General features: G+C 38.8%; 1 protein-coding gene across 1 annotated transcript in view; it reads right to left on the reverse strand.

Annotated features, from left to right (window-relative positions):
• Positions 1-25,417, reverse strand: part of SSBP2 (single-stranded DNA binding protein 2) — a 156,232-nt gene that overhangs the window by 125,062 nt on the left and 5,753 nt on the right. Inside the window, exons 4-5 of the mRNA XM_014960492.1 lie at positions 22,373-22,434; positions 20,584-20,668 (exon numbers count right to left, since the gene is read on the reverse strand). Coding sequence (XP_014815978.1) covers positions 20,584-20,668; positions 22,373-22,434 — 147 coding nt within the window. The remainder of the gene's footprint in view (positions 1-20,583; positions 20,669-22,372; positions 22,435-25,417) is intronic.

Raw genomic sequence — 25,417 nt, forward strand, 5'->3', positions numbered from 1 at the left:
GTCCAAAAAAACAACGTAACAAAACAAAGCATTCTCTAGAACTACCTCTGAAAATTACTTTTTCAATAATCACCTTGAAAATTCAAGTTTGGGTGCAGCAATGTTGTGGGGTTTTTTTAAAGAAGACTATACAACACTGGTAGTCATCCTTTGAAAAAGATTATCTTAGATCTTGATCAATTGGTCTGGGAGTCTACACCGCTGTCTTCTCTGAAGCCTCCCAATCCTCAAACAATCTTGCAGCAGACTCTCCAAATCCCCACTATAGCTGTATTAAACGAGCAGGCATGCAAATTAACCAAATGCTGACAACTTAGGTAATTGTTTCCTCCCTAATCCTCCTGAAATTCCCAAGAATTTTGCCATACTACAAGAAGCCAGATTTTGCTGAAAAGCAATGGATTTAAATTTTTTTACATATTAGATTTCATGTTAGGAGCACTGTTTTAAGACTATGAACTTACACAGTACAACTTAGTAAATAAAAAGGGGGTTTATACTAAACAGTAGATGAAAGTTTGGTTCCTGAACTCAGTACAAAATGTAGCATCTGAACTACTTGACACAATTCTTTTACATCTAAAAAAAAAATGTACTGTAGAGACACAGTGTGTGCTAATTGCATATCTTTAGAAATAAAAGAGAAAAAAAAAAAACACTGGAAGAATTCAAACACAAAAAAATAAAGTCAGCTACTTTAAGAGGCAGATATAACTTTCTGGATATAATGGTGAACTGATTATTCTGGGGGCTGCTTTTTAATTCAAAAGCTACCAAGGAGTCTACAGAAGAGATCAAGCTATAAGAATATGCAATACAGTTGTATACTTAATCCATACCTAACACGGAAACAAGAAGTAAAGCATTTTCCACAGTTTAACACGAGATATGGGAGCCCATTTCTAAATTTCTTCCATTCCATGAGCAAAGGTTTGGTTTCAGCAGCTGCTGCAATACAAAAGCCCCTCGATAATATTAAGCTGCAAACTGCTGAGCAACCAGAACAAGAGTATTGACTGTTCAGGTGCTTAGGTCCCGCAAGAGTACATTTAGAAACCAAGTAACTGGAAACAAGACTTGGACCAATTCTATGGTTCATCAAACATATGCAACAATATGTTGATTCTAGTGCAGTTACAGGCAATGAATCTGAATGCCTGTCTGGTCAGGATTAAAAATTAAAGCAGAGGTCTTGGTGTGTCAGGAATTGACAGTGTTTTCTGAAACAGTCAGTACTGCTAGAAGGAGTTTGGAGGGAAAGTGTAGTGCACCAGGAGGCTTCTCGGGAAGAAATACGCAGGGATGCATCTTTGCCTATAGCAGTTGTGAACCAAAAGGGAATGCTAAAGAAGTACCAATTAAAATAAAAAATAATAATAATTTAAAAAAATCACTTAGCAGTGGCGGATTACCAGAACAATGGTGACAGTGAGTTGAGAAAAGGAGGAGGGGAGGAGACTAGCAAGAAAAATTTGCGCATTTTTCAAGGCTGATAGCCAGTCTTGAGACAGGCATTTGAGAATGCTTGAGAGAGCAGTAATTCAGTCTTTTTTTTTAACCATATTGTGGTGGATTTACCCTGGCTGAACACCAGGTGCCCACCAAAGCTGCTCTATCACTCACTCCCCCTCCTCAGCTGAGCAGGGGAGAGGAAACAACGAAACGCCCTGGGTTGAGATAAGGGCATGGAGATCCCTCATGGGGAAAACAGACTTGACTTGGGGGAATTAATTTAATCAATTAATTTAATTTATTGCAAATCAAATCATAGTGGGGCAAAGAGAAATAAAAACTAAATCTTAGAACACTTCCCCCACCCCTCCCTTCTTCCCCAGCTCAATTTCATTCCCAATTTCTGTCTCTTCCCCCCAAGCAGCGCAGGGGGATGGAGAATCGGGGTTGTGGTCTGTTCATCACATCTTGTCTCTGCCTCTCCTTCCTCTACATGCTTTTCCCCTGCTCCCATGGGAGACAGTCCTTCATGAACTTCTCCAACCCACGGACTGCATGTCTTCACAAACTGCTCCAGTGTGGATCCCTTGCACAGGGTACAGTCCTTCAGGAATAGATTGTTCTTGTGTGGGTCCTCCACAGGGCCACAAGTCCTGCCAGCAAACCTGCTCCAGCGTGGGCTCCTCTCTCCCCAGGTCTTGCCAGGAGCCTTCTCCAGCACAGGCTCTCCGTGGGGTCACAGTCTCCTTTGGGCATCCACCTGCTCTAATGTGGTGTTCTCCATGGGCTGCAGGGGACAGTCTGCCTCACCATGGTCTTCACCAAGGACTGCACAGGAACCTACGCTCCAGTGTCTGGAGCACCTCCTCCCCTCCTTCTTCACTGACCTTGGTGTCTCTAGGGTTGTTCCTCTCACACATTTTCCCTCCTGTCTACTGTCTGCAGTTCCCCAGCAGGTTCTTCTTCCCTTCTTTACTCTGTTATCCCAGAGGTGCTACCACCACCGCTGATGGGCTCGGCCTTGGCCAGCAGCGGGTATGTCTTGGGGGACTGCTACTTCTGGCAGCTTCTCACAGAAGACCCTCCTGTAGCACCCCTGCTCCTAAAACCTTGCCATGCAAACCCAATACATATTTTTATACAAGATACTAAATGCCAGTACAGAAAGTGAGAATATAATTTTAAAACCAGAACCAGCGAGCTCAAGGGATTTATTCTGTTGTGCACAGACCCAAAAGCGCAGGTTCAATTTGAGTAATGTTAGTTGTGCCAGAAAGCCTGGTATCATCTGGCTGACACTAGATGGCTTTAAAAAAAAATGGTTTGCTACGTCACTCAACGGCGTGATGAGACATCTGTCTGCACACAGCAAAGCCGACATGGATGACTTGCCTTAAGATAGTTTCAGATAAGTTAAGATTAAGATCTCAAAACAAAGGTAAATAGATGCAGAGAGCGAGCACTGCTAAATATGCAAGGAAAGCACTGGTAAAAGAAGACTCAGTGCCTCGGCTTATTTGTTATGTGCACACACAAAGAAGAGAGTTCAGAGTTATCGCCTCATCTTTGTATTCCAAAGCAGTATTTAAAAATGTCATTTTCACTGACCTGTAGAGGAAATCATTATGTTTCAGTACTTCAGCTGAATCAGGTTGGGACAACCAAAGGCAACTCATAAAACTTGTGCTAGTTAGTTAAATCAGAAACACCAGCTTAATCCCCCCTCCAGGTCCTCCTCCTGTTCTGTGTCTGGACCTCCTCATGTCAAATTGACTCACTCCCTCACTAGCGATTCTCCAGAGGGCTCCTTGCTGGTTCCTCGTGAGATCTCACAGCCCCTTTGGAGAATGGAGCTCGTCTACACTGATTGGCTCTGCGCACACGCTTGGAATAAAGTCATAGTGAGATTCTGGCAAAGTTGCTCTAAAATACTGTAAACACACCGAAGACCTAAAAATCAGAACATCAAGTTTAGCCATTCAATAATTATGTCACTACATTTTACTCTGGCAATTTGTGCAATCCCAATTAACTAGTACAGAAATGCCTTTTTACAGAGCAGCCGAACGTTTTCTAGAGTTCGTAAGCCAAGGGCTATCAAGAGCAATACATTCAAAATTCCCTTCTCTTTCATATTAAGGCGCACTTTCAAATGCAAGAAGCCCTAAAATGTCACATAAAATCATGGGGAAAACTTGAGGAGGCTTTGCCACAGGATAAATCTGCTGTGACAAAACACCTTTTAAGAAACTCTGGTATTTTTTCTTCTCTAGAAATAAATATGCTTCGCAGATTTTCAAGTCAGTCACTTTCATTTACTACATGATGGTGACACGAAAACAAGACAAATCACAAACCGTACTTTTAAATCATTGCCCAGTAACTATTTTTCCTTTGTACCTCACTCAACTTCACACCAGTGTAATAATTTGTTCTGTTAATTATATTAATTTTACAAAGATAACAAGTATTGCAGCACAACTTCCAACCATATGTAACATATCATTTGAACAGCACCAGTACACGTTTGCTAAGCCTTTATATCTTGCATCGAAGCCACACGTTATAAGAAACAATTCCAACAGTGTTTTGTCTCTTGGGGCACCTGAATTTCTGCTGAAGACAACCAGAGGAATCAAATGTCACCACCGGGGCCTCAAAAAATAACAGACAATAAAATTAGGATAAGAAATCTGAGGATAAAGTAAAGAAAGACTCAGAGATGCAACAAATGTGACACAGGAGAACCACAGGTATGCTCCCATAGCAGAGCCATGCGGTGTGAGCATGGGAACAGTTGAAGAAGAACATTAGCTCTATGGTAGGAAGAGAACATATCTTCTGGGTGGGTAGAGAACTCCCATGGAAAGCAAAGTGCCCTCAATATCTGGAAAGCTCTAGTAAGGAAGATACTGAGCCAGAAGCATGCAAGCTGATCATTTTTGCCTAGATATTCCTGGGCAAGCCAAAAGAATTGGCTTTCCAGAACCTACACAGAGCCCAAACATTGAGCGTTCAGTCCTGAACAGACAAACTGTAAACCAGAAAAAAAGCTGTGCTTCCAATAGTGAAAATAGAGATTTTTAGCATAAGAGCAAAGCCACCCTGCCTATAGGGCCTGACATCTGTGAAAGAGTAGACAGTTGTAGGCAACAATCTTTTGGCCAAAGGGAAGAGTTAGAGCTCATCCAAAAGAAAGTTTAAGGATGGAGAGATTCACAGCCGTAGGAATTAGAACGAGCACCCAGCCTGGAGAATTGCACCACGGCTGCGCAACTGCATCTGTTTTAAAATGCTCAAGCAAGATGAGTTATCTGCAACACAAAAACGGATGCATTTTAGTTTTGCAGCTTCAGTAGCTCCACGGTGTGCTTATTCAGCAAAAACATAACAGAAATTACTATTAAAAAGGCAATTTCACTGACAGAATTCTTCTTCCAGGGGAAGATGTAATATACACGTTTAGGTGGTGGTTGTATGTAATTGCTTACAACACATGCAGAAACAATAATTCAGTTTCTGCTATTATCAAGGCAGTCTCTCAGTAACTGCAACATTTGCCAGGCCCCATTTAATAAAGTTGGAACACATTTCCTGACACGGCTTCTAGTCACTAATAAATGGGAAATCCAGTATGTAAATGTTTTACGATCTATTTCTTGAAATGTTTCCTTTGATCTCAACCTGAAATTCTGAAAACTGTGAGTAATCTAAAAAGAGAAGAGAACAGGTATTTGAATTGCTACGTTTTACTGTAAGTTTTTTAAACCAGGAAGTTCCTGACAGAACCAGGGTACATCACATCTTTTGCATGACCAGTTTATGGAGTCCTTTTGGTTAATCCAGTATTACCCCTGTATCAAAATAAATGCCTATTTGTTAAGACCAAAGATGTCACTACAGACACATGTATCAACTGAGCCATAGCTTGAAACAATAAACCCTGAGATTTACCAGGATAAGTATCCTAATGCTTACACATGCCCTCAGCCTCTTAAACAGGCTGCTGATTTATAACAGCTGGAGCACCTCTGGAGTTCATCTCACTTCAACAAAAGCTGAAGGGAAAAATCAAGGGAAGGGAAAAACGAAAAAATGAAGGACAAAACCCCCCCACAAACAAAAACAACCCCACCCCAAAACCACCAAGAAAAAATGAGACTACCTATATTAGCAAGAACTTGTCGCAAATCTTTAGGCACATGTAGTTGAGATTTAATTCACAGTGTCAAAATCATAAGAGCCCAAGTTATTAGCTCTGAGCTCCCGTTCTCTTTTAACATATTTTTAAGGCACATAACAAAAACAGAGGTTTTAACCATCGTTCAAACCTAGGCTCAATAGTAATAATGTTAATTGGGCCATTTCCAGTTAATGCTATTAACAAATCATCCTCTGCTCTTTCTGCCAGCACTGCTTTTGAACCGGTGGGGACCTGAGTTACACAAAATCCCATCCCTTGAGAACAGGAGACGGGAACCTCGTTAACATCAATCCCCTGTGGCTCACAAGAATGGAACAGCTGTGGTAGCTCAAGTGCATTGCTACACGCATTCTGCCATTCAACTACTTTTTTATTTATTTATTTATTAAGATTGATTTATTTTGCATTTTGGGTAGCTGACAAATTAGGAAGACAGTGCAAAATAAATGTATCAAAATGATGATTTTTTCTCTTTATTTATCTTTTCTTTTTTATTTTGAAGTTTTTAACTCACAGGCAGCTCAACAGTAAATGCACTGTTTGCTAGGGCTGTGTAATCCACACAAAATGTAGACTGACCCAAAGCGTCATTGACAAATGCTCTGAAGAGTGAGGTAGAGTTGAAGGAGGTCTTCTGGAAGGACGTGTTTTTGTTGTCAAAACAATTTGTGTGCCTAATGTGGGATTTAAATACAACAGAGCTAAACAAAGCTATTTAATTTTTAAAAATCTTCTAGAAAAACTCAGCTCTGCTACCATTTTATTTGTAGAGATATTTAACTGCTATCGCAGCCTCTTTTCTTAAAATGAAGTTCGTAGCTGCTTAACCTTCCTTTTTCTTCCCAGAAGTGGCATTTTTTCGCAGCTCTGCAGTTCAGTGCTCAGACTGCAGTTTCTCTCGGTAGAGCTCCAGAAGCCAGGCATTCCCAGCAGAACTTCACTAGACAAACACTTCTACTCAGGATTGAGCTTCATGGGAAGTTGGTGGTGACCACCATTCACCTCAAATAACTGCTGGGGCTGTCAAATTCCTGCTCTTCCTTTAAAAACTGCCTGTAAGCAGGGTGAATGACTTGGTAAATACATGATCATGCATGAAGGTTTCTTCTGTGGGACTCTTGCTCCACAGATGGACTGGGCTGCACAACCCTCCAACTTCACTTTGTAGCACAAGATGGTGGTATGGGAGAAGCACGCTTCATGCAAGGACAGTATCTACAAATACAGTGTATAGGTACAGCCTCTAATAATGCTTCCAGAATGCAGAAGCATCGTAGCATCAAAGATTACTTTGGCCATGGTGACTAAGCTACCTCATCCCTTCCTTTCATCCTCATCCCTTCCAACAAAACACAATGATTCCACCAACAGTATCTGTTCAGTCATTTGTTCTTTTGTTCTATCCTCTCATCCATCTAGAAACACCACTATAAACCCTCAGAGAGCCATTTCTACTGAAAGGTACTGGGAAAAAAGAATTCAGCCTAAAACAGAGGCCTTGGATGGACAATTCAGCTGGAAACGATGACCAGCTGAAGTTTAAGAAAATTTTAGGTAACTAAAAACTATAGATTACACTTCCTTAATTTACACATATTGTAAGGAAACTGGAAGTTGTATTTGTTTCTGTGTTTTAGTGGTAATTAAAAAAATGTACATTTACTAAGTACAAAGGTTCTACAACTACCATGATGGGACAAGAAGACACCTAGTAACACAGTAAAGCATTAAAAACCTATTAAGGCCCTCTTTTGAAATTGCCCTCTTGCATACTTCTTCAATATCATTTTCCTGTGGTACTTCGGAAACTGAATATAAGGCAATGTCAACTTTACCAGGGAAATTTATCTTTTCTGTAACTAATAATTTTCCGTCATTCATTCTGGTCATGTTTTCTAAGCAACCAAGCAGACTAAGAAAGCTATTTTTAAAAAATAATGAAAGCTTAGTTCCTTGTACTATTTAAGAAACGTGATTTAGGGAACAGAAGTTTCAACAAAACCATCCACATATTCTGGTACTACAAAAAAGAATTAACAAATCCAATTTTCTTCCAGGAAAATTCTGCAAATTATCAGGAAAGACAGCAGGGATGTAAAGGAGCTCCCTTTTTTCCTATTAAGAGGAAAAGGAAATTGCAATTTTCCCTCTGTGTCTGACTGTTGAAAAGGCATGGGATGAAACCTCAAACTTGAGAGAACAGGGATAAGCTTTGATAAGCCTGGGCTGAAAATTGATGGGAGTACAGAGAATTCATCACATTAACTATCCAAGAATTAACAGTATTCAAGCTAGCTACTAGAAACAGCCAAGCACCAAGAGACCACCACTGCCGACCATCAAGGAAGGCCACCAACAAAGGGAATACAGAAACTCGAGAGGCCAACAGATCCATCATTTCTTTCTTAATGCTGGAGGAAAAGGCTTCCCAAAGACAGTGAGAGGAAGACTTCTTTCTCTCCAGCATCAAGGAGGACAGAATATCCCACAGGCACTCGAGGGATGTCCATCACACAGTGTGAGAAAGAACAGTTGGTAGGAGACCGTTTATTTTTAATTTTGTTTGTCTTTCAAGGGAGGAGGGCAGTTACTGGAAATGTTAAATTAAACTATCCAACTAGCAGAAAGTAAACTATCTCAATGAGTGAAAGCCAAGGCAGCAGCTGGATCTGACTTAGGAGCGGTGGGAGCTATATTCCCGTGAACCATGAGTCCCCAATCCACCACACATCCTCCATGTAACAACGGGGAAAACGCAGATGAAGCAAGAAAAATAAAGGAATTGGCAACGGGGCTCAGAACACCATGTTGCTGCACACAGAATAATGTAAAATCATGAAAACAGTGGGAAAATAAGCAAAATATTATAAATGAACTGCTAGGATTGAATAAAAAAGCTTTCTGCAGTGATACCTGAGAGTTGTCCCTATGTCTTCAACACAGTTTTGTCTTTATAAAAAGAAATCTGGGGGTTTTCTTCACAACAGAGGGAATCAGAAGAGGGTTTCTTTGCACATGGCCATTCAGGAAAAAATAACAAGACAGACCCACCGACTTCAGACTGTTTCCTATGATCCTGATACTGCAAACGCATATGTGACTTTAATGAGAGCATTCACACACACAGTGCTACTCAACCATGAAATTGTTTGCCAGATTAGGGCCAAAGACCCTGATCCCACCGTCAGATCTGTACAGGCAGATCACAACATCCGTGTAGATCTGTGATAAAGTCAATGAGGTCATGCTCCACGGGGATTCAAGTGTCTGCCTTTACAAATCTCACCGCAAATCTTACTCATGTAAAATTGATTTATGAAGTGTAACATCATGCTCCACTATCGCACATGTGCTATCTGTATACTTTTCGCCCTCTCTCTCAAAACAGAGAAGATACTAAAATTCACCTGATGGATTATATTCCCTTAACTACTTTATAGTTAAGATCATTGTATACTTCATGGGCTAAAATTTCAGGTTTTTAGTAAATTTATGGAAATCAGATCTGAAAGCAGAACCAGAAAATGTTTTCCAGATTCTCTATGGCTCAGAACAAAGTATTTATCATACACCTTATAATAAGCTTTGTCTTCCTCTTCCTATGTCACAGTAAACTAGACAGGTCATGCACCTCTTCTGGTGTGGATTATGCGGAATACTAGGTTCTTGGCATGGTAAATTAGCCTCTGATGGGTTACAGACTTGTGTATTTGAGTTTTGTTATAGGTATCCTTGCTAACTGGCGTAAATCTGCTAACTTACCCTTGCTAACTGGCATTTGTGGATGTTACTGTGACAGCGCTACGGAGATGTCCACTTAAGCTAAGGAGGGGTGACGATGAAATGGCCTACAATGACAGAGTACAAAGCAGATTCACATTAAGCCAAGAGTAATTTTGATTCTCCTTGATTACACCGCAATGTCGATTTTTCTCTGGGTACCTCTCTCATGTATGCCTGTATGGCTTTTTTCTGGAGTGCTATACATGGGAATTAAATGCTTTATTTGTATACATTCCTAGTTTACATGTTTTCAGTGGCTAAGTTAACATGTTTAGAATGCAAAGATTTCAAAACAAGATTTCAAAACCTCATCTGCAGAACAGATATTCTAATACAGAGAACCTGCACAACATTTCTGCTCACGTAAAACGTTCTGTGCAAGCTCAAGAATCCATGTTAGCACAATTGCTTGTAATATTAAGGCATTAATTTGGTAGAAAATTCAAAAAGACTATTATCTGTTCCCTGTGACTCGTGTTATATAATGTGCATTTCATATTTAGCGCAATGTTTGGATGTGACAGTTCTAGTCAGCCATGGATATCCATGGTCCCTCAAGAGGCTTGCCTGCCTTTCCTCCTCATTACTTCATTTTTCACCACCTCTCATAAGGCATTTGTTGTTCAGCTGTTCTTATTAAGAGCTGCATGTCTCCCGCAATTTGCCATCTTCAGGATTCATCTTTCATCATATTAGAGAGCAGATGGAAGTTATAAGTCCTTGGTTTTTCCAGGCATGTGTTAAGCAAGTCTGAAATGAGTCACTTAGACGTATTAACAGAGCAGTGGAGCTTGTTACAGAATCAGTATTTGGCATATTGCGCAGAAATAAGACGCTCACTTTCACTTTTACTTTTTATGAGGCTAAAGAAGAATACATTCAGGCAAAGTGCCTCAAATCTAGCCAAACACTGGTATCAGAAAAATAAAAATGCTTTACATCAGTGTAGTACTGGCTTGCACTGAATTCTTCTGCAGGAGATGAATGTCTCGCTACACACAGATGCACAGATGGGGCCACACACCTCTGCGAGCCCTCACAATACTCTCTCGTAATTAGCTCAGAGAGAAATCTCACTAGCTAAATCGGAACTGCTAAATGCAAACATTTAATAGAAGGCTACCTAAATCATTTAGCATTATAAACATCAGACCAAATCCTGACATGGAGAATAAAGCATCAGAAGAAAGAATACCGAGGGGGAGGAAGAGTGTGCAGGGGAAGTGGGTTGTTGCGAGGCTTTAATCCAACATTTGCTCTCTATTGATCAAATGTTTGTTCAGTACTTTATTGATGTAAAGCATTACGCACAATCAGTGTTAAATATTCATGTCAGAAGATCTTTAACTATAAATTCAGAGCATTTGTTAGTCAATTTAATATTCCCCGATGTTACTAAGCTACAACTTAACCTCCTTTAATAACTTTCTGGAGTGCTGTAAAAACATACTGCGTAAACTATGCAATGAATAAGAATGATCTGTATGTCAACAGTGGTAAACATAATGTTTTTACACACAACTAGTGAACCAAAAGTTTAGAAACAGGACATTTCTCAATGCATGCAACTTAAACTCACAGTAGGATGTATCTTCTCATTCTTAAAAGTAAATTAAATTCAGAAGCAGCAAAGCTTCTACAACTTTTGAGGGAACATCTAAAATGCACAAGGTTTACACTTTTATGTATTAAATAACTAAACTGCACGTCATGAAATGCGTATGAGCATAAGAAATGCTATCATTTGTAAAATAAAAAATATCCTCTCTCCATTGACACCTTGAGTTCACTCCAAATTATGAAGCTTAAAACTTAAGCTGCAATACAACTTTTGCTGTGGTAGCATAAATAACCCATTATAGCAAATGAAAAAAAATCAAATTCAAATCAGCAGTGTTCTATTCCAAATACATCAGGAGCATTGCAAGAAATTTTACACTAAGATATATTTACCAACATCACTCTGAGAAATGGTTGGAATTAACAATTGTTCATTGGGACAAGCAGGAAAGAATACCTGGAGTATCCTGGGATTTCCATTGAACTGGTCAAAAATTTTCAGTAGAGGCAATAACACATACCATAACTTTAGCACAGAAGGACCTTGGTTTTATTTTAATTATAAAGAAAGCCCCAGACTTCAGAACCCAAAGAAGTGAACCCATGGAGATATCTATTATGGACAACAGCATCTAGTAATTTAACAGTGCATCTATCAATATTAAAAAAAAAATCTTACAACCAGGTTTTACCTGTATATTGGAAAAACTAAATTAACTCCAGAAGGCTGGAAAGCAGCCTGAACATTCCAGCCACTTCCCTTCCCTTTGTCTTTTGACCTCTGCCTCATCCTATGCACTCCACATTATCTCTTAAACCACTGACATCTCCCTTAACTTGCTTAATCCTTACATACTCTCCCTTTCCTCCAAGACATAGAAAATAAAGTTTTGTCCCATTTCACAAAATTGGCATGGTTTTACATGTAGTGTATATAAATTGTTGTAGTGCTCTATTCCAAATAAAGACTATTTTCGCACAGAACATTCTCGGAAAGCCTCCCCTCATTAGAAAGGCTGTTATCTCCTATTGTTTTCAATGAAAATGAAGCGTAAAACAGTTCTTAGGAAAGAAGCACTCTTTCAACATGTCCACTGCCTCCCTCTGGGAACCATGAAAAAGGAGCTAAACTGCCTTCAGGGGAGATGGTGGTTCCTTACACTGTCAGAGGCTTACGCTTAACTCAAACTAATTAACCATTTTACTTCTAAATTCTGAGAAAATTAAATCTCCACTCGAAGGAGAAGTGTTGAAATTTTGGGGAGGAAATGTTGTTTTTTCTCTGAAACTAATGGCTTTGTCCTCACATTAAAAGAGAAGCACAACACAAATTTACCTGTGAAATTACCTCTGAAAAGAGACAAAATTATGTGGACTGTAAGAAACAACATATTTCTGTATCAGATCTTAAAATTAACATTTGTGACACAGAGCGGTTCAAATCTAACCATTATATTATGCAATAATTTATGGGAAGGAATGAGGAGGAGGATGGTAGGTGAAAAACAAGCATGTCTTCCTACTTCATGGACATGAATTAGAATTCTCTTCAGGGTTTTCTTAACAGGAAATAAAAAGAAAATAAACCCGTATTTTCCTGCAAAAGGGGTCTCTACAATCCAATGAATGTACCAATTTCTCAACAGTGAAAAACAACTGAGGAAACAAAACAGTTTCATAGTCTTGTAGATAATAGTGCAACATTTTGAGATACACCTATAAATAAGTGGACCAAATCCTGACACAAGTCAATGCAGTTTTACAGAAAGCGATGCCTGCTTTGACTGGGGGCTGGAGCGTGCTTTTAATTAATCCTTTCCACACAACTGCATTAGGGAACATCTACTAAGCAATAAAATTAAGGAGCTGAAGAGACTGAAGAAGCTGAGCTTGCCTGCGTACAATTCTGCCAGGACCATTGTACAAAACTCTCAGATTGTGAACCACACTGTCCTCTCCAAACCTTCCAGTAAGTGCTGTCCTCCCAGGAAGACATTCACCTCATTTGATACTAGGTGAATCCGCAACCTAGTATTTGGAGATCCTACGCAACCAACAACTGAAGGAAGGTAAGAATTCTAAACATTTATCACATTTTTCAGTTTACAGCTTTTTGGTTGCACATATGAGAAAGCAAGGACTTACCACCTTGTGAGACATTAACAGAGACGGAGTATTCTGCATGAAATACAATTTATTAATTGTTCATTTTATTTTTCTAATAGACCAGTGCGATCTTTAACCATAGATTTACTTGATGTGTTCAGATATGGAATTTCAAAGCAAATGCCAGACTTCCTTAGACTCCTTCTAGCTTTCATATAAAAGAATACATTTTACTACACATATACCTGAACAGCGGAAAGCGATACACGATTTCTGTGGAATGAAGAGCAGGAAAGAAAGGCATTTCATTCATACTTAAAAATTAACGCTATTTACACAAAAAGTAACGGATATTGTTTTTACAATGACTATATGAAGGAGATGATCTTCATTTCTATATTACTTATGAAAAGAATGCTATGGCCACTTAAAATAAGATTTTTCTAGTTTTAAGAAATAACCTGTTCTCCAGGTGAATACAGGTCGTTACCTCCATAGTAGGAAGAATCACATGTCTGAAGAACATACTCTGAAGGTGAAATTACAGATACAGTGATGACCAGCAAACATGTAAATGACCCTCCACAAGTTTGCAGAACTCATGTAAGGAATTAATAGGCAACTCAGACCAGAAGCATTGCTTTTGGTGCAATAGTCCTTGATCATTACTGAGCAAAGCAGGCCAAGCACAAGCTATGCAGGGTATCACACGTACTCCTCAGTCAAAGGAAAGCATGTCCACCCACAGAATTGTGCCTGGAAACCTCTGCTTTTATCAACAGCCCATGTGACCATGGAGAACCTCAAAAACAGAGAAGAAAGCAACGGAGAGAAGTTCTCCCGAGTATGCAGGAGGACTACAATTGCTCAGAGATCTGAAATTTGTTGATCCCATTCATGGACCCCTGCATTTCACGATCCTGAGGCAATACAATTTGGCATTCATCCCATGAGTGACACTGAATTCAGCATTTTGTAGATTATCTCCGATTCCTGCTCTCTCCTTCCTCAGTACTTGTCATCTCTTGCTCTTGCACACTTGGGAATGATGCAGAAATCTTGTTTTGATTTTTCCTTTAAGAAGAAGGAGTTAACGTGCATTCTCCACAGAAACAAACAGCTGGAAACCAGAACCAGAATACAATTTTTGGCAAGAAACCTGGGAGGACCTAGAAGCACAAGTTGCCCTACCTACGCTGCCTGCAAACAATCACAGTAGCAAGAGCTAGGGAAGGCAAGAAAATCAAGGGCCAAAACAAGTTCTTCCAACCCTGATACACAAAAGACAGTGAGGGAGATCCTGTGATAGACTGCCTGGAAAAGACCGTGACTGCTATTAAGTATGAACTCAAACCACCCAGGGAATACAAAAAGAAAATACATTTTCAAAAATTATCCTGAAATAGAGTAAGCTTCCAGGTGTTTAAATCAACAAAAACCTGCACCTAAAAGACAGTTCTGTGTGGGTTTTAGAAGTAAAAAAAGGTAGTTTGATGAAACTTAAGGAAAACAGGCCTTGTTGCAGAATTCAGTTTCACTGTGCTACAGGAACATATGGCTTGAGATTTATGGTCACAAACATTTAATGATGCCTTCAGAGACCATCTTCTCACAGGCTTTCATGATAAACTTCAGTCCAAAAAAAGATGTAAAAATGTTCTTAAGTCCTCAAATTCCTAGTACTCCTAAGTACTGGGGCACTTAGAGCAGGCAAGTGCCTTAGTTCTGCTGAAGGGTCCAAAGAAAATAGTGGTAATCGTTTTTTCGCATAAAATACAGCAAAAAATGCAGAAACCCAACTTCTTGTTATGAGAGACTCACAAAGAGATTGATCAGCCATCTCAAATGTCCAAACACTATGTACAATAACTTCTATAAAAATTTGATTTATATCACCATGACCTTTAAAAAAAATAATTTGGACAGACCTGATTATAGCATAGTCTTCAATATACCGTACAACCTTCATGTAAAGCTAACCTCCCTGTCACACAGCTCACTATTAAAACGTGCTAACAAGTCGGGTGGAAATGTGATACCAGCTTATAAGACGGTGCAGTCTCTGGGGCAATGAATGTGTCCTTTTTCTTACCCTGTAAATTACCTGGCATTCTTTTGGGAGCCATAAAAACAAACAAGAGACTCTTAGTCATACTAAAAGTGATCTTTCAAAGAGCTCTCGAGAAGACACTAATAAAATCTTACCTGGAAAATAATCAAGATTTTACTACAGCTGCTTGTGAGAATTAATAGATCCCTCTTTGCACCAACACGACATGGAAGAACTTCCACTGTAAGGAGGGTGAGAAAGGCACAGGAACTTCTGGACCGTAGAAAGATCTTAATTTATGCACAGAAACTATTGTACAAGAAAGGACTTTTCAGGTACCACCCCTCCAAACCCAGCATCCAGAGATGTGAATGAATGGCCAGGCCTGAGGAAGAGAAGAATGGCCACTTGTGGCAGTCAGAAATCCACGGGTAAGGGTGCTGCTAAAAATCCATTCACCTCCAAGGAATCACAAGATTTATATTTTATTTCCCCTTTTGACCAGGTAGGTTTTCAGCTTGGAAAGAAGGCAGGAACAAGATGCATGTTGAAACCTGCTTCTCTCAACGGAAGATCTCAGTTCAAACCCAGAGAAGCGAGATCCTAACTAGAGAGATGGATGAAAAGGTCTCCTTAGGACACTGTGAAGAAAGAAAAACCCATTCTACAATAAAGACTAAATTTTGTCTCAGATCATCCATGTAAATGATTTTTCTCAAGACTTCAAAGCACAGAAAAGTTTTCCTCCAGGAAAAGTACCTAGAAAAGAAATATGGGGGCTTTTCCTCAAAGACCTGCCCCTACCGAAACGCCTGCAATACTAATAGGCTAGGTGAGTGAGCATGAATTTTATTTCCTGAGTTACCTGAAATATAAACAATTTCTAATTCTAAATTATTTATGTTAAAACTTCAAGGCCAGAACTTATCTTCCTGATTCAATACATGCACTTTCATGACATGCTTCTGTCTTTTCAAGCCTACAATATATTATATAAATGTACGTAATGAGTTCAGAACCTTGTTCACTCAGAAGAAAACATTTCCAATTGCAAATCTCAATAGAAAATTAAAATAGAATCAAAATAGAATCCCTTTTATATAATATGGAGGAGCTGCAAATACTTAACCTCAGGATGAGCATAGAAAATCCTCTTTTTAAAGCTAGAATAGGCCTTTGCTTTTCTATTTATTGTATTTTTAGTAAGATGAGCATTGTTAGTACTGCAAGCAGTCATAGCCTCCACCTTGAGAGTCACTTCATGTTCCTGCTGTCAGACATGAAAGATTCTTCTCCCCTCTCTAGCTCGATAAAAATCAGAAGTTGTATTAGTACAATCCCAACACAATGAAATAGTACTTCCAAACACTTTCTCTGCAGAATGGGGATGCTACTATATAAAGACACCGGTACACAGGTATGTATCAGAAATTTAAATAACAGTTACCAAAACCAAAAGAATTTGGTTTTACTGCTGCTTTACACAGTCAAGAACAGATTCAGTGGCACAGACTGATACCCACACACAGGTTAAGAGTCAGTTTGCCTAATTAGGCAGAGTTCATATAAGAGGAAACTCCATGTGCGCTCTTTATTGGGACAGCACTATAGACAGTTGAAGAGGCTCAGGCTAGTATTCTCAGCCACATATACTGCAGGTGCACAAAGTCCATCCAGCTGCAGATATTTCATTGTTTTAAACAGCACACAAAGAACATGATGAAATCTTATGGCAAAGTAAATAATGAAATAAACCTCATCTCTCAAGAAAGCATTGTGTGAGAAGAAGGGGGGAGGAAATCAAATGGCATTATTTTTGCAACTGCAGTTAAGATACATTAAAACTTCAAGTACTCTTAAAAAACCCAAATCTTTCTATATCTATTCATTTGATGACTCAACCCGTGTGTGTTGCAGACTGACTTGCAACTATGCTGACTAAGGCAGCAATATTTCACAAATCATTAAATCATCTGCAAGTGCTTTCCCCCTCCATCAAACATCCTTAAACCTTTCTCTCTTTACAAAAGCAAAGACAGACAAGATATTGGTTCAGCTAGTTCAGCCTAGTTAGTGTTAAACATGACATGTACGGTGTAACCAGATCACTCACAGCTTCTGCAAGAATGATTTTTCTTAGGTCACATAGAACACATACCTAATAAAACATTCTGAATTGCTAGTATGAATTAATAAACAAGCGTTCTTTGCTTCTTATACTTGACAATTATGGTTTCCAGATATGACAGTACAGCTATTACTTGACCTGCAATTTAACAGCAGGGTTTTGATTTACCAGACCCCTCAGCCTGATGGAGAAGACGGAATCCAGTGACTGGTTCTCTGATGGTCTTCACTGACAATGGAATTTTGACCCCTCTGGAGTCAACGGCAAAACACTACATGGGTCAGGATTCCACTTAATAAGTGTTCATCTTCCTCTGTTGTGAAATATGCTTGGCTGTATTTTACAACGATTTGTCATGTTCTTTAATATGAGTATACAATACACTCATGAAATATTAAATACATGTAAGATTTCAGAAGTATGCACTTACGATGCAGACTGTCTTACTAAGCAAAAAGCACATGATGCAAAGGAACACCATGAGTCTTGCTAGATATTAGACAAGTTTATCTCAACTATGGCAAAAATAATGCAGATGCTAGCTTTTTCCTGTCACCTAAAAGATTAGAAGAGAATGGGTTTTAGAAACACCTGGTGAATTAATTTCTAAAATAGACCAATTTATTTCTAAAATAAGCATTAATCCTGTCTTAACATAGATTGATACCGTGCATACCATAATTTTATTTTTCCTTTATCAAACACTATTTTAACTTAAAATATTAACTTAACAGTAACTTAAAACATTCAGATAATCACAAAATTCTATCACACACAGAACTCATTTGAGTTCTCTACTGTGCTCTGGTGAGACCCCACCTGGAATACTGTGTCCAGCTTTAGGGGCCCCAGCATAAGAAGGACCTGTTGGAGCAGGTCCAGAGAAGGCCACAGAGATGCTGTGAGGGCTGGAGGTCCTCTGCTGTGAGGACAGGCTGAGAGAGTTTGGGTTGTTCTGCCTGGAGAAGAGAAGGCTCCAGGGAGACCTTACAGTGCCCTTCCAGCACTTAAAGAGTATAGTGATAGGATGAGAGGTAATGGCTTTAAACTGAAAGAGGGGGGATTTAGATTACATATTGGGAAGAAATTCTTTACTGTGAGGGTGGTGAGACACTGGCACTGGTTGCACAGAGAAGTTATGGACGTCTCATCCCTGGAAGGGTCAGGCTGTATGAGGCTTTGAGCAACCTGGTCTAGTGGGAGGTGTCTCTGCCTATGGGAGGGGATTGGAACCAGAAAATCTTTAAGGTCCCTTCCAACTCAAACCATTCTATTATTCTATTTTCTCAGGGTTTTTTGAATTATGACAATACAAGCCCCAACACAGACAGAACTGAGCAGTAAGGCCATGTAATATTCTAAGACCTGTAGAAGTTAGAAACACTAACAGGGTAATTCTAAGACAATATTTTTTAATTTTACATTATTTTGATTCACCTACTCAAATTCTTAGTACACCTCAAAATTTAGATTCAAGAGTGAATTTACTGACCAGTGAAACTCTCATGACTTGGAAGAATTGTGGATTCCACTCCTTTTTGGATTTCCGAGTACTTTTTCATTGAAAATTTCATCTCACTGATCATTTCCTTTCAAAATTATTTCAGAAAAACATTTACAGGTTTCAGATTTTTGGCTTTTCTTATACACATTGTATTTTGAGAGCGCTATGTCCCCCACTGAAGTCAACTGTCATACTGTGGATGCTGATCTCCACAAATGTAATTCACTAATGTCATTCGCTGCAGTCATGAAGCATTCCCGTAAAATTACTTCTCCTTCAGTGGGGAATTAAACCTTGCTCTAATAACAAGGATTCAAAACAACATCAAAATATTGTATTTTTCCAACAATTGTATATTTAAAACAGAACAGCTAAAAAAGATTGCAGCAATTGCATTTTGCAAGAGTTACTTCATTTTTATTTGAGGAATATGCTTTACCAAGTTGGTTTACCTTAACATCTCTGCCGGTGGAAAACTTCCTTACAACTTTGCTCCCCTCTCTGACACTTTTTTTTTTTTTTCATTAATTATGACTACTGTTCGATGTAGCCTGGACATGATTATGCAAAATTGTGCAAGCTCTGTTACCAGTGAGTCTCATAATCCAACCACCAAGAAGAGGATATTAAAGTGGCATTGGTCTGTAATTAAAATGGGCTGAACAATTCTGTGTTGATGATGCATTTACAACCTAAGCCATTGTTAACTACAAATAAGGCAAGATCACTGTTGGCTCACATACTGTAGGACGCCAGGCCATTACCAAATTATTGAAAATGGTCACTTAGCAGATTCCTTTACGTTTTTCAAATTTGTGTTTGTAAGACATTGACTATGGCAGTCTAATTTTAATTTTATCTGAAGAAATATTTTTCTAGTCAGTATTTCTAAGACAGACCTGGAAAACACTCATGGAAAGAGGTTTCAGAGTTGTACTGTGAGAGAGTTATATTCCTCTTTAGACTATATCAATGGCCCAAAGGAACAAAAAATGCTTAGTGGTCAACCTCCTAAGGATTTGATCAGTAATAATGAAAACACCGGATGGAGAGGAGCCGACATAGTAGGAGGAGCTCAAATTCTGGAGAGCTCCATTTACATAATGAGAATGAAGAAAATGGAATGAAACTGTTGCCATGTTTTGGAACTTGATTTCTAGAATATGTATTATCATTATTATTATTATTATTATTCCAGGGAAAACACCATCAGACTCCCTGCTGTGTTTTGAATTAAGTCTCAAAGGCACCAAAATTCGTGTAATACTTTTGCCCTTTATTCCTCTGATTCTCTTGGACCAAATAATTGTGCATTTAACTTGTTCTGTGATGCTTAACTGCTTATCATGCTGATGAAAAATACCTACTTCAGGATACAAATCCCCCTGAAGAATGAACCACCACACTGTAAGTCAGTATGGTCCTGACAGAAGCCTGGTGGTCAATTCCATCAACTGAACAGGCTTTAGCACTGGCAGAGTATGGATACTTGGACAGGACATATCTGTGCTTCCCTTTGTCCTGCACCTTTGTGACCAGCCTGATGTGTCCATGCCAGGGGGGACAGAAGGACCTTCTTCATTCTGCATTAACACATGGGATGGCACTTTGATGTATGTCCAGGAGTTTTCCATAATCAGAGAATTAGGAAATCCTAGTTATAAGGCATCCCCAGAAGACTGAGAGTTATGTATGTTGGACACCTGCATTTTTGAGCCACTGCAGTGTAGAAATACTTATCTATCACATTTATACATACAATTAATGAAAGCGTGGTAAAGACACACAAAACTTACGTAGTCATGAAAGGCTTTCGCTTCACTTGAATGTTCACATGTTTCTCGTCTTTCTGGAGCTGCACAGTAGAGATCCCAAAACACGCTGCAAGTCAAGAAGTTACAGAGATGGTAAGAAAATCACTGTAATACTCGTGTAGATTTTATGATGTACACACACCACACAAGCATGTTCATACACAGAAACAGACATATCACTCCCTTGCCAAGGGATGAAAACACTTGCTTCTATGAAAGAATTTAGCTTTGTAAAACATCTATGAAGAGTCCAGTTCTGCTACCCTATTCTCCAAGGAAAGCAGTGCTGTATTCCTTTAATACAACAACAGTATAGACCAAGAAGCTAGCCTAATATACAAGATTTAAGGGTATAAAGTATATTACGGAAGCTCTGCATTTAACCTCATCCCTCTGGCAACTGCTGCAATTAACTTCCTTGAAGCATGGGAAGGGACAGATTTGTAATAACATAAAAAGGAAAGAAACTGGAGAGAAAACTGGGAGTTCTTCCAACGTCCAGTACTGTGCTTCAAACAAAAGTTGCCAGAGAAACAGGTGTACGGACAAGAGTAGGAAATAGATGAGTATGTTCTTGGGTTATAAAGAGTGAGAGGAAATTATGGTACTCCCATCAGTCTTCCTCCCCAACCTACTTACATAGAGTTATGCACAAATCAGTTCTTAGACAAAGTTTCTGGAATGAAATTATGCGTATTCTAGAACAATTAAAAGAATAAAATTTGTTAAAAGTTTCATAGTGTTTCTTTATTGTTTTAGACTTAATGCTCTGTAACTTAGTCCAGCACCGTAATAAAGAACTGTGGAAAATTTGAGCTCTCTGCTGCAGACGATCAAAATTAAGGATAACACAGACATCTCATAAGGAACATGTTCTCCTTGCCAGGTTTCCATCACATAGCTAAAAGCGATGAAAGGAAAGTCAATGAAGAATACACCACCTTCCATGCAGCTGTACACATCAGTCAGGTTTGAATGGGGCCACTTTAAAACTTGTAAATTCTTTTACTCCTGACAGTTGGACGTACTCTCTGTATTTTGTATTCTTTCAAACACAAGCATATTGGATACATTCAAATCATGTGACAGCTAATAAATAGCATGTGACAACTAATAAGCAGCATGGCTAAATAGCAGTGACTGTGAGCACTCTTTCCTCCTTGAGAATTCTACACACACACACACGTGTCTCTGCACACCAGTATATATAAGCAAACAGCAGCGTGCATAAAAAATTACAAGTCAACCCCATCTCTGTCCGTATTATGAGCTGAGAGGAACTGCGCAAACGCAGACACTGCAGCACCAGGCCCATGCTAATGCACACTGCTTCAACAAAAAAGGCTGGTAGCTTGAGTTCAGCTAATTACTTTCATATGCTCTTCCCGTGACTAGAATGTGGACTGAACACTGATGAAGCTCACATCTATATGCAGTCTCTGCATATACTATTTCTTTCAAATGTAGCTATGTAGTATATGTAGAACAATCTGTTAAATGCACAATTTACTGGAAGGTGGTGAAGAAAGAAATGCAGGGCGTCTTCTTTCAAAGATGCTTTCTTATTAATGCACTATGCAATCTTTCTTTTCCTGTATCTAATATCTACATCTTTTTCTACATCTAATTTTCTATTCTTTGGTTTCTTAACAAGAAAATGGTTCTTGATCCTCACCTTCACATTCTTTTTACAATGTTCACCTGAATTTCTTGCCTGGAACTAGCAATCAACATATTCCAGAAGTCAGAGGAAAAGAAAATTGATACTTACCACCACCAGGAATGCAAGAATCCTGGGGGCTCCCCCAGTGTGATGTTTTTTTCCCATCTTATCTAAAACAAAACAAGAAAAAATGAGGTGTACATTTTTGTGATCATTGTGACCAAAAAGCATTACGTAATTCATGCAGATAGCAAGAAGAAAAAGCAGAAAAGATTCTGTAGTTATGAAAGACTTTATCATCACCAATCTGTATGGCCATATCACTTACTTTATTACACTTAATATAGCTGATACTTAAAATAAGCTTTTCTTGTTCTAGGAAAGCATATTTTAGAATATTATTTTTAGATTTTGAATACAATTTTATTAATGACATATTTCGTATCACCTCACAACTGAGACTTGCATTATTTTAAGGTCAAAACTGAATGCCTCCCCAAAAACAACTGTTAAAAAGTACCCTTAAAATGCTCTAAAAGATTTTCCAATTTGCCCTAAGGAAGACACAGAAGACACAGAATTAATGTTACTGATTCAGCAGGTGGCAGTCTTCCCTCCGCAGCCAAAGCAAGCCAGTGTTTTATAATCCTCAAGGAGTGCTTTGCTGCTAGAGGTAAATGTGGCAAATACAGGCAGCACCAGAGTTATAACCCTGTTTCCCACCACTCAGTGCAAATGGAAAGAGAGTTTAGCTTTTTTTCTCTGCACTGGCAACCTCTCCTGAACAGAGGTATACCGACTATGACTTCTCTCCCACCTAGGATGCATTATTTGTTTAACACTGTTTTCAAAGAAAATGCAGCTTAATAACTCTTACTCTTGCCTTCACACTTTTCTTGTTGATCAGCAAACCCATTAGATCACACACAGTGACTTTTTTCCTGTATCTCTGCAATACTTCAGAGATGTTGCATCTTAACCATGATCGCGCAACCATTTTATAAATGCCATAGTTACTAGTTTATTCTTAACTACAAAATTAAATAGTTTGGACTACCATAAAGCTTGTGTAACTGCTGAAGGAGCTCTGTTGCAAACAACTGGAGGTCCTGCAGAAATCCACACACCACCATATAAAGAACGTCTCGTGTTAAAAACTGGGTGAAACTAGGGCATTGCATGCACTCCAAATTCCTCCAGTTACAACTACACATAGCAGCATTTCCTGTCCAATTTTGTTAAAAAAAAAATTGATCAAACACAAAACCATATTCTGCTCTAGAGACAAAAAGTGGATTATTTTAATGAAATGCTTCAACAGCCTCAATATGAAAGGTATTTAAAGGTATGTATATAGCTACATAAAAGCTTACTAAAAAAGGTAGCTTGAGTGTCCTTAATGCAAGAAGCACAGGTAAAACTAGCACTTTCCACAAGACGAAAACTTAGATTCTCAACTCCAACATCAAATTCTTAAGAAATTAAATGCATACAAGTTCTGTCAATAGCTTGCAGGAGAAGAATATGTAGTTCATACACCTAAAACAGTTCTTTGCACTCATATGAAGTAAACTAGCATGATTTTTATATGTTTTTTGAATACAACTATTAAAAAACAATTTTGCTATTTAGAAATTATTTTAGAAGGTACCCTTGATGCTGCTTGTAAAGTGGGCAGAATGAACCAACAGCATGGTGCTTAACCCCACCAACACCGTGTAACACTAGTTAATATATAAAAAGCATCTTTTAAAAAGCTCCTGCCTAAGTGCTGGCAGATAAAAAGAGTAATAAAAGTGAAAAATATGTCTATTTTTATAATTATATTATATATAATATTATTATATATAATTCATAAAATACATAGCCCCTAGCCATTTTGCCAATTTTATGATGAAACAGCTGTTGAGTTACGTAAACCCAGTACTTCATGCCATGTCTCCTGAAAGGAAGTAAATTTGCAGATCAAGACACAAGACTTGATAGCCAACAAACTGAAGAGGTCTTTGCTGTCAAGAGATGCAGGAAAATGCTAGATGAGCTTGAGGTCCTATGTTTCAGAGATGAAGGCAACAATGCTTTGAAGGCTGTACTGCAGTTCACCTATCTGAAAGATCAGCAGAGGAAATTTACAGTAGACACAAAGCATTACAAAAATACAGAAATGCTTAGGACAACCATCCCTAAGTTATCTAGTAGCAGAGTGGATTCCTTGATAGCCAACTTAAATTTCCCTTTTCCTACTTTTGTTCCATTATTTTTAGTCACATTCCCTGGCAGACCTTTAAGGAAGAGCTCTTAATTTTTGTCATTTATACATATATAGATAGCACCAACCACTTAGACCATGACCATGCATGCTTACCTCTTACACCCCAATGTTCAATTTTAGAGGTACTCTGGACTATCTTTTCTTGTTAACAAAATCTACCCAAACTATTCTGACAGATGCAGACTGCCACGGCAGAGAGGGGCACTGAGCCCTAACAGCCCTGCTCTTTAAGGAGGAACCAAACCAGTGCTACCAGGTGTCTCCTACACCTGAAGTACTCTCACAACAAGCTCACTGCAACAGGACAGCTGCTTCTCAACAGCCATGAGCCAGAAAAGGCTAAAATTGTAACTTTCATTACATCATAAATTCACTAGAAGACTTTTGTGGGGTTTTTTTGCACTTCTCTCAACTGATGTTGTCTTGTTTTGATCCCATACACCAATACTCACTCTCTAACAAAACCAGCTGACTCACACGGGGTACGGAGTTGGGGTTGAGCTGTTTGTGGGTTACAGCCCAGGACTGAATGGGCACTACAATGTTAAGACCTGTCTACTACTCGCTTTATTTAATTTTCTCCAAGGCTTATTGGTGTACATTTTTCTCAATCTGAACCTGTCCACCCAAACATGATTTTTCCCATGTTTCTCCGTATCAGTGGTAACTGCCTCTAGTTCCAACATACAACCACTCACAAGTACTGTCAGCATAGTATTCAGCCTTTTGGACTGCTAATGAATGAGGTAAATAAACAGCTTTGTGTGAAATCTTACAGACAGCAACTCTATACATTACTTATCCCTTCCCTGTGTTTACCATCTTTTGGCTAGTATCAGTCTTAATTTGAAAGACTTGATACATATTCTCATATTACAGTT

The sequence above is a fragment of the Calidris pugnax genome, unplaced genomic scaffold (genome assembly GCF_001431845.1).
Source record: "Calidris pugnax isolate Ruff unplaced genomic scaffold, ASM143184v1 scaffold326, whole genome shotgun sequence".
NCBI lineage: Eukaryota > Metazoa > Chordata > Aves > Charadriiformes > Scolopacidae > Calidris > Calidris pugnax.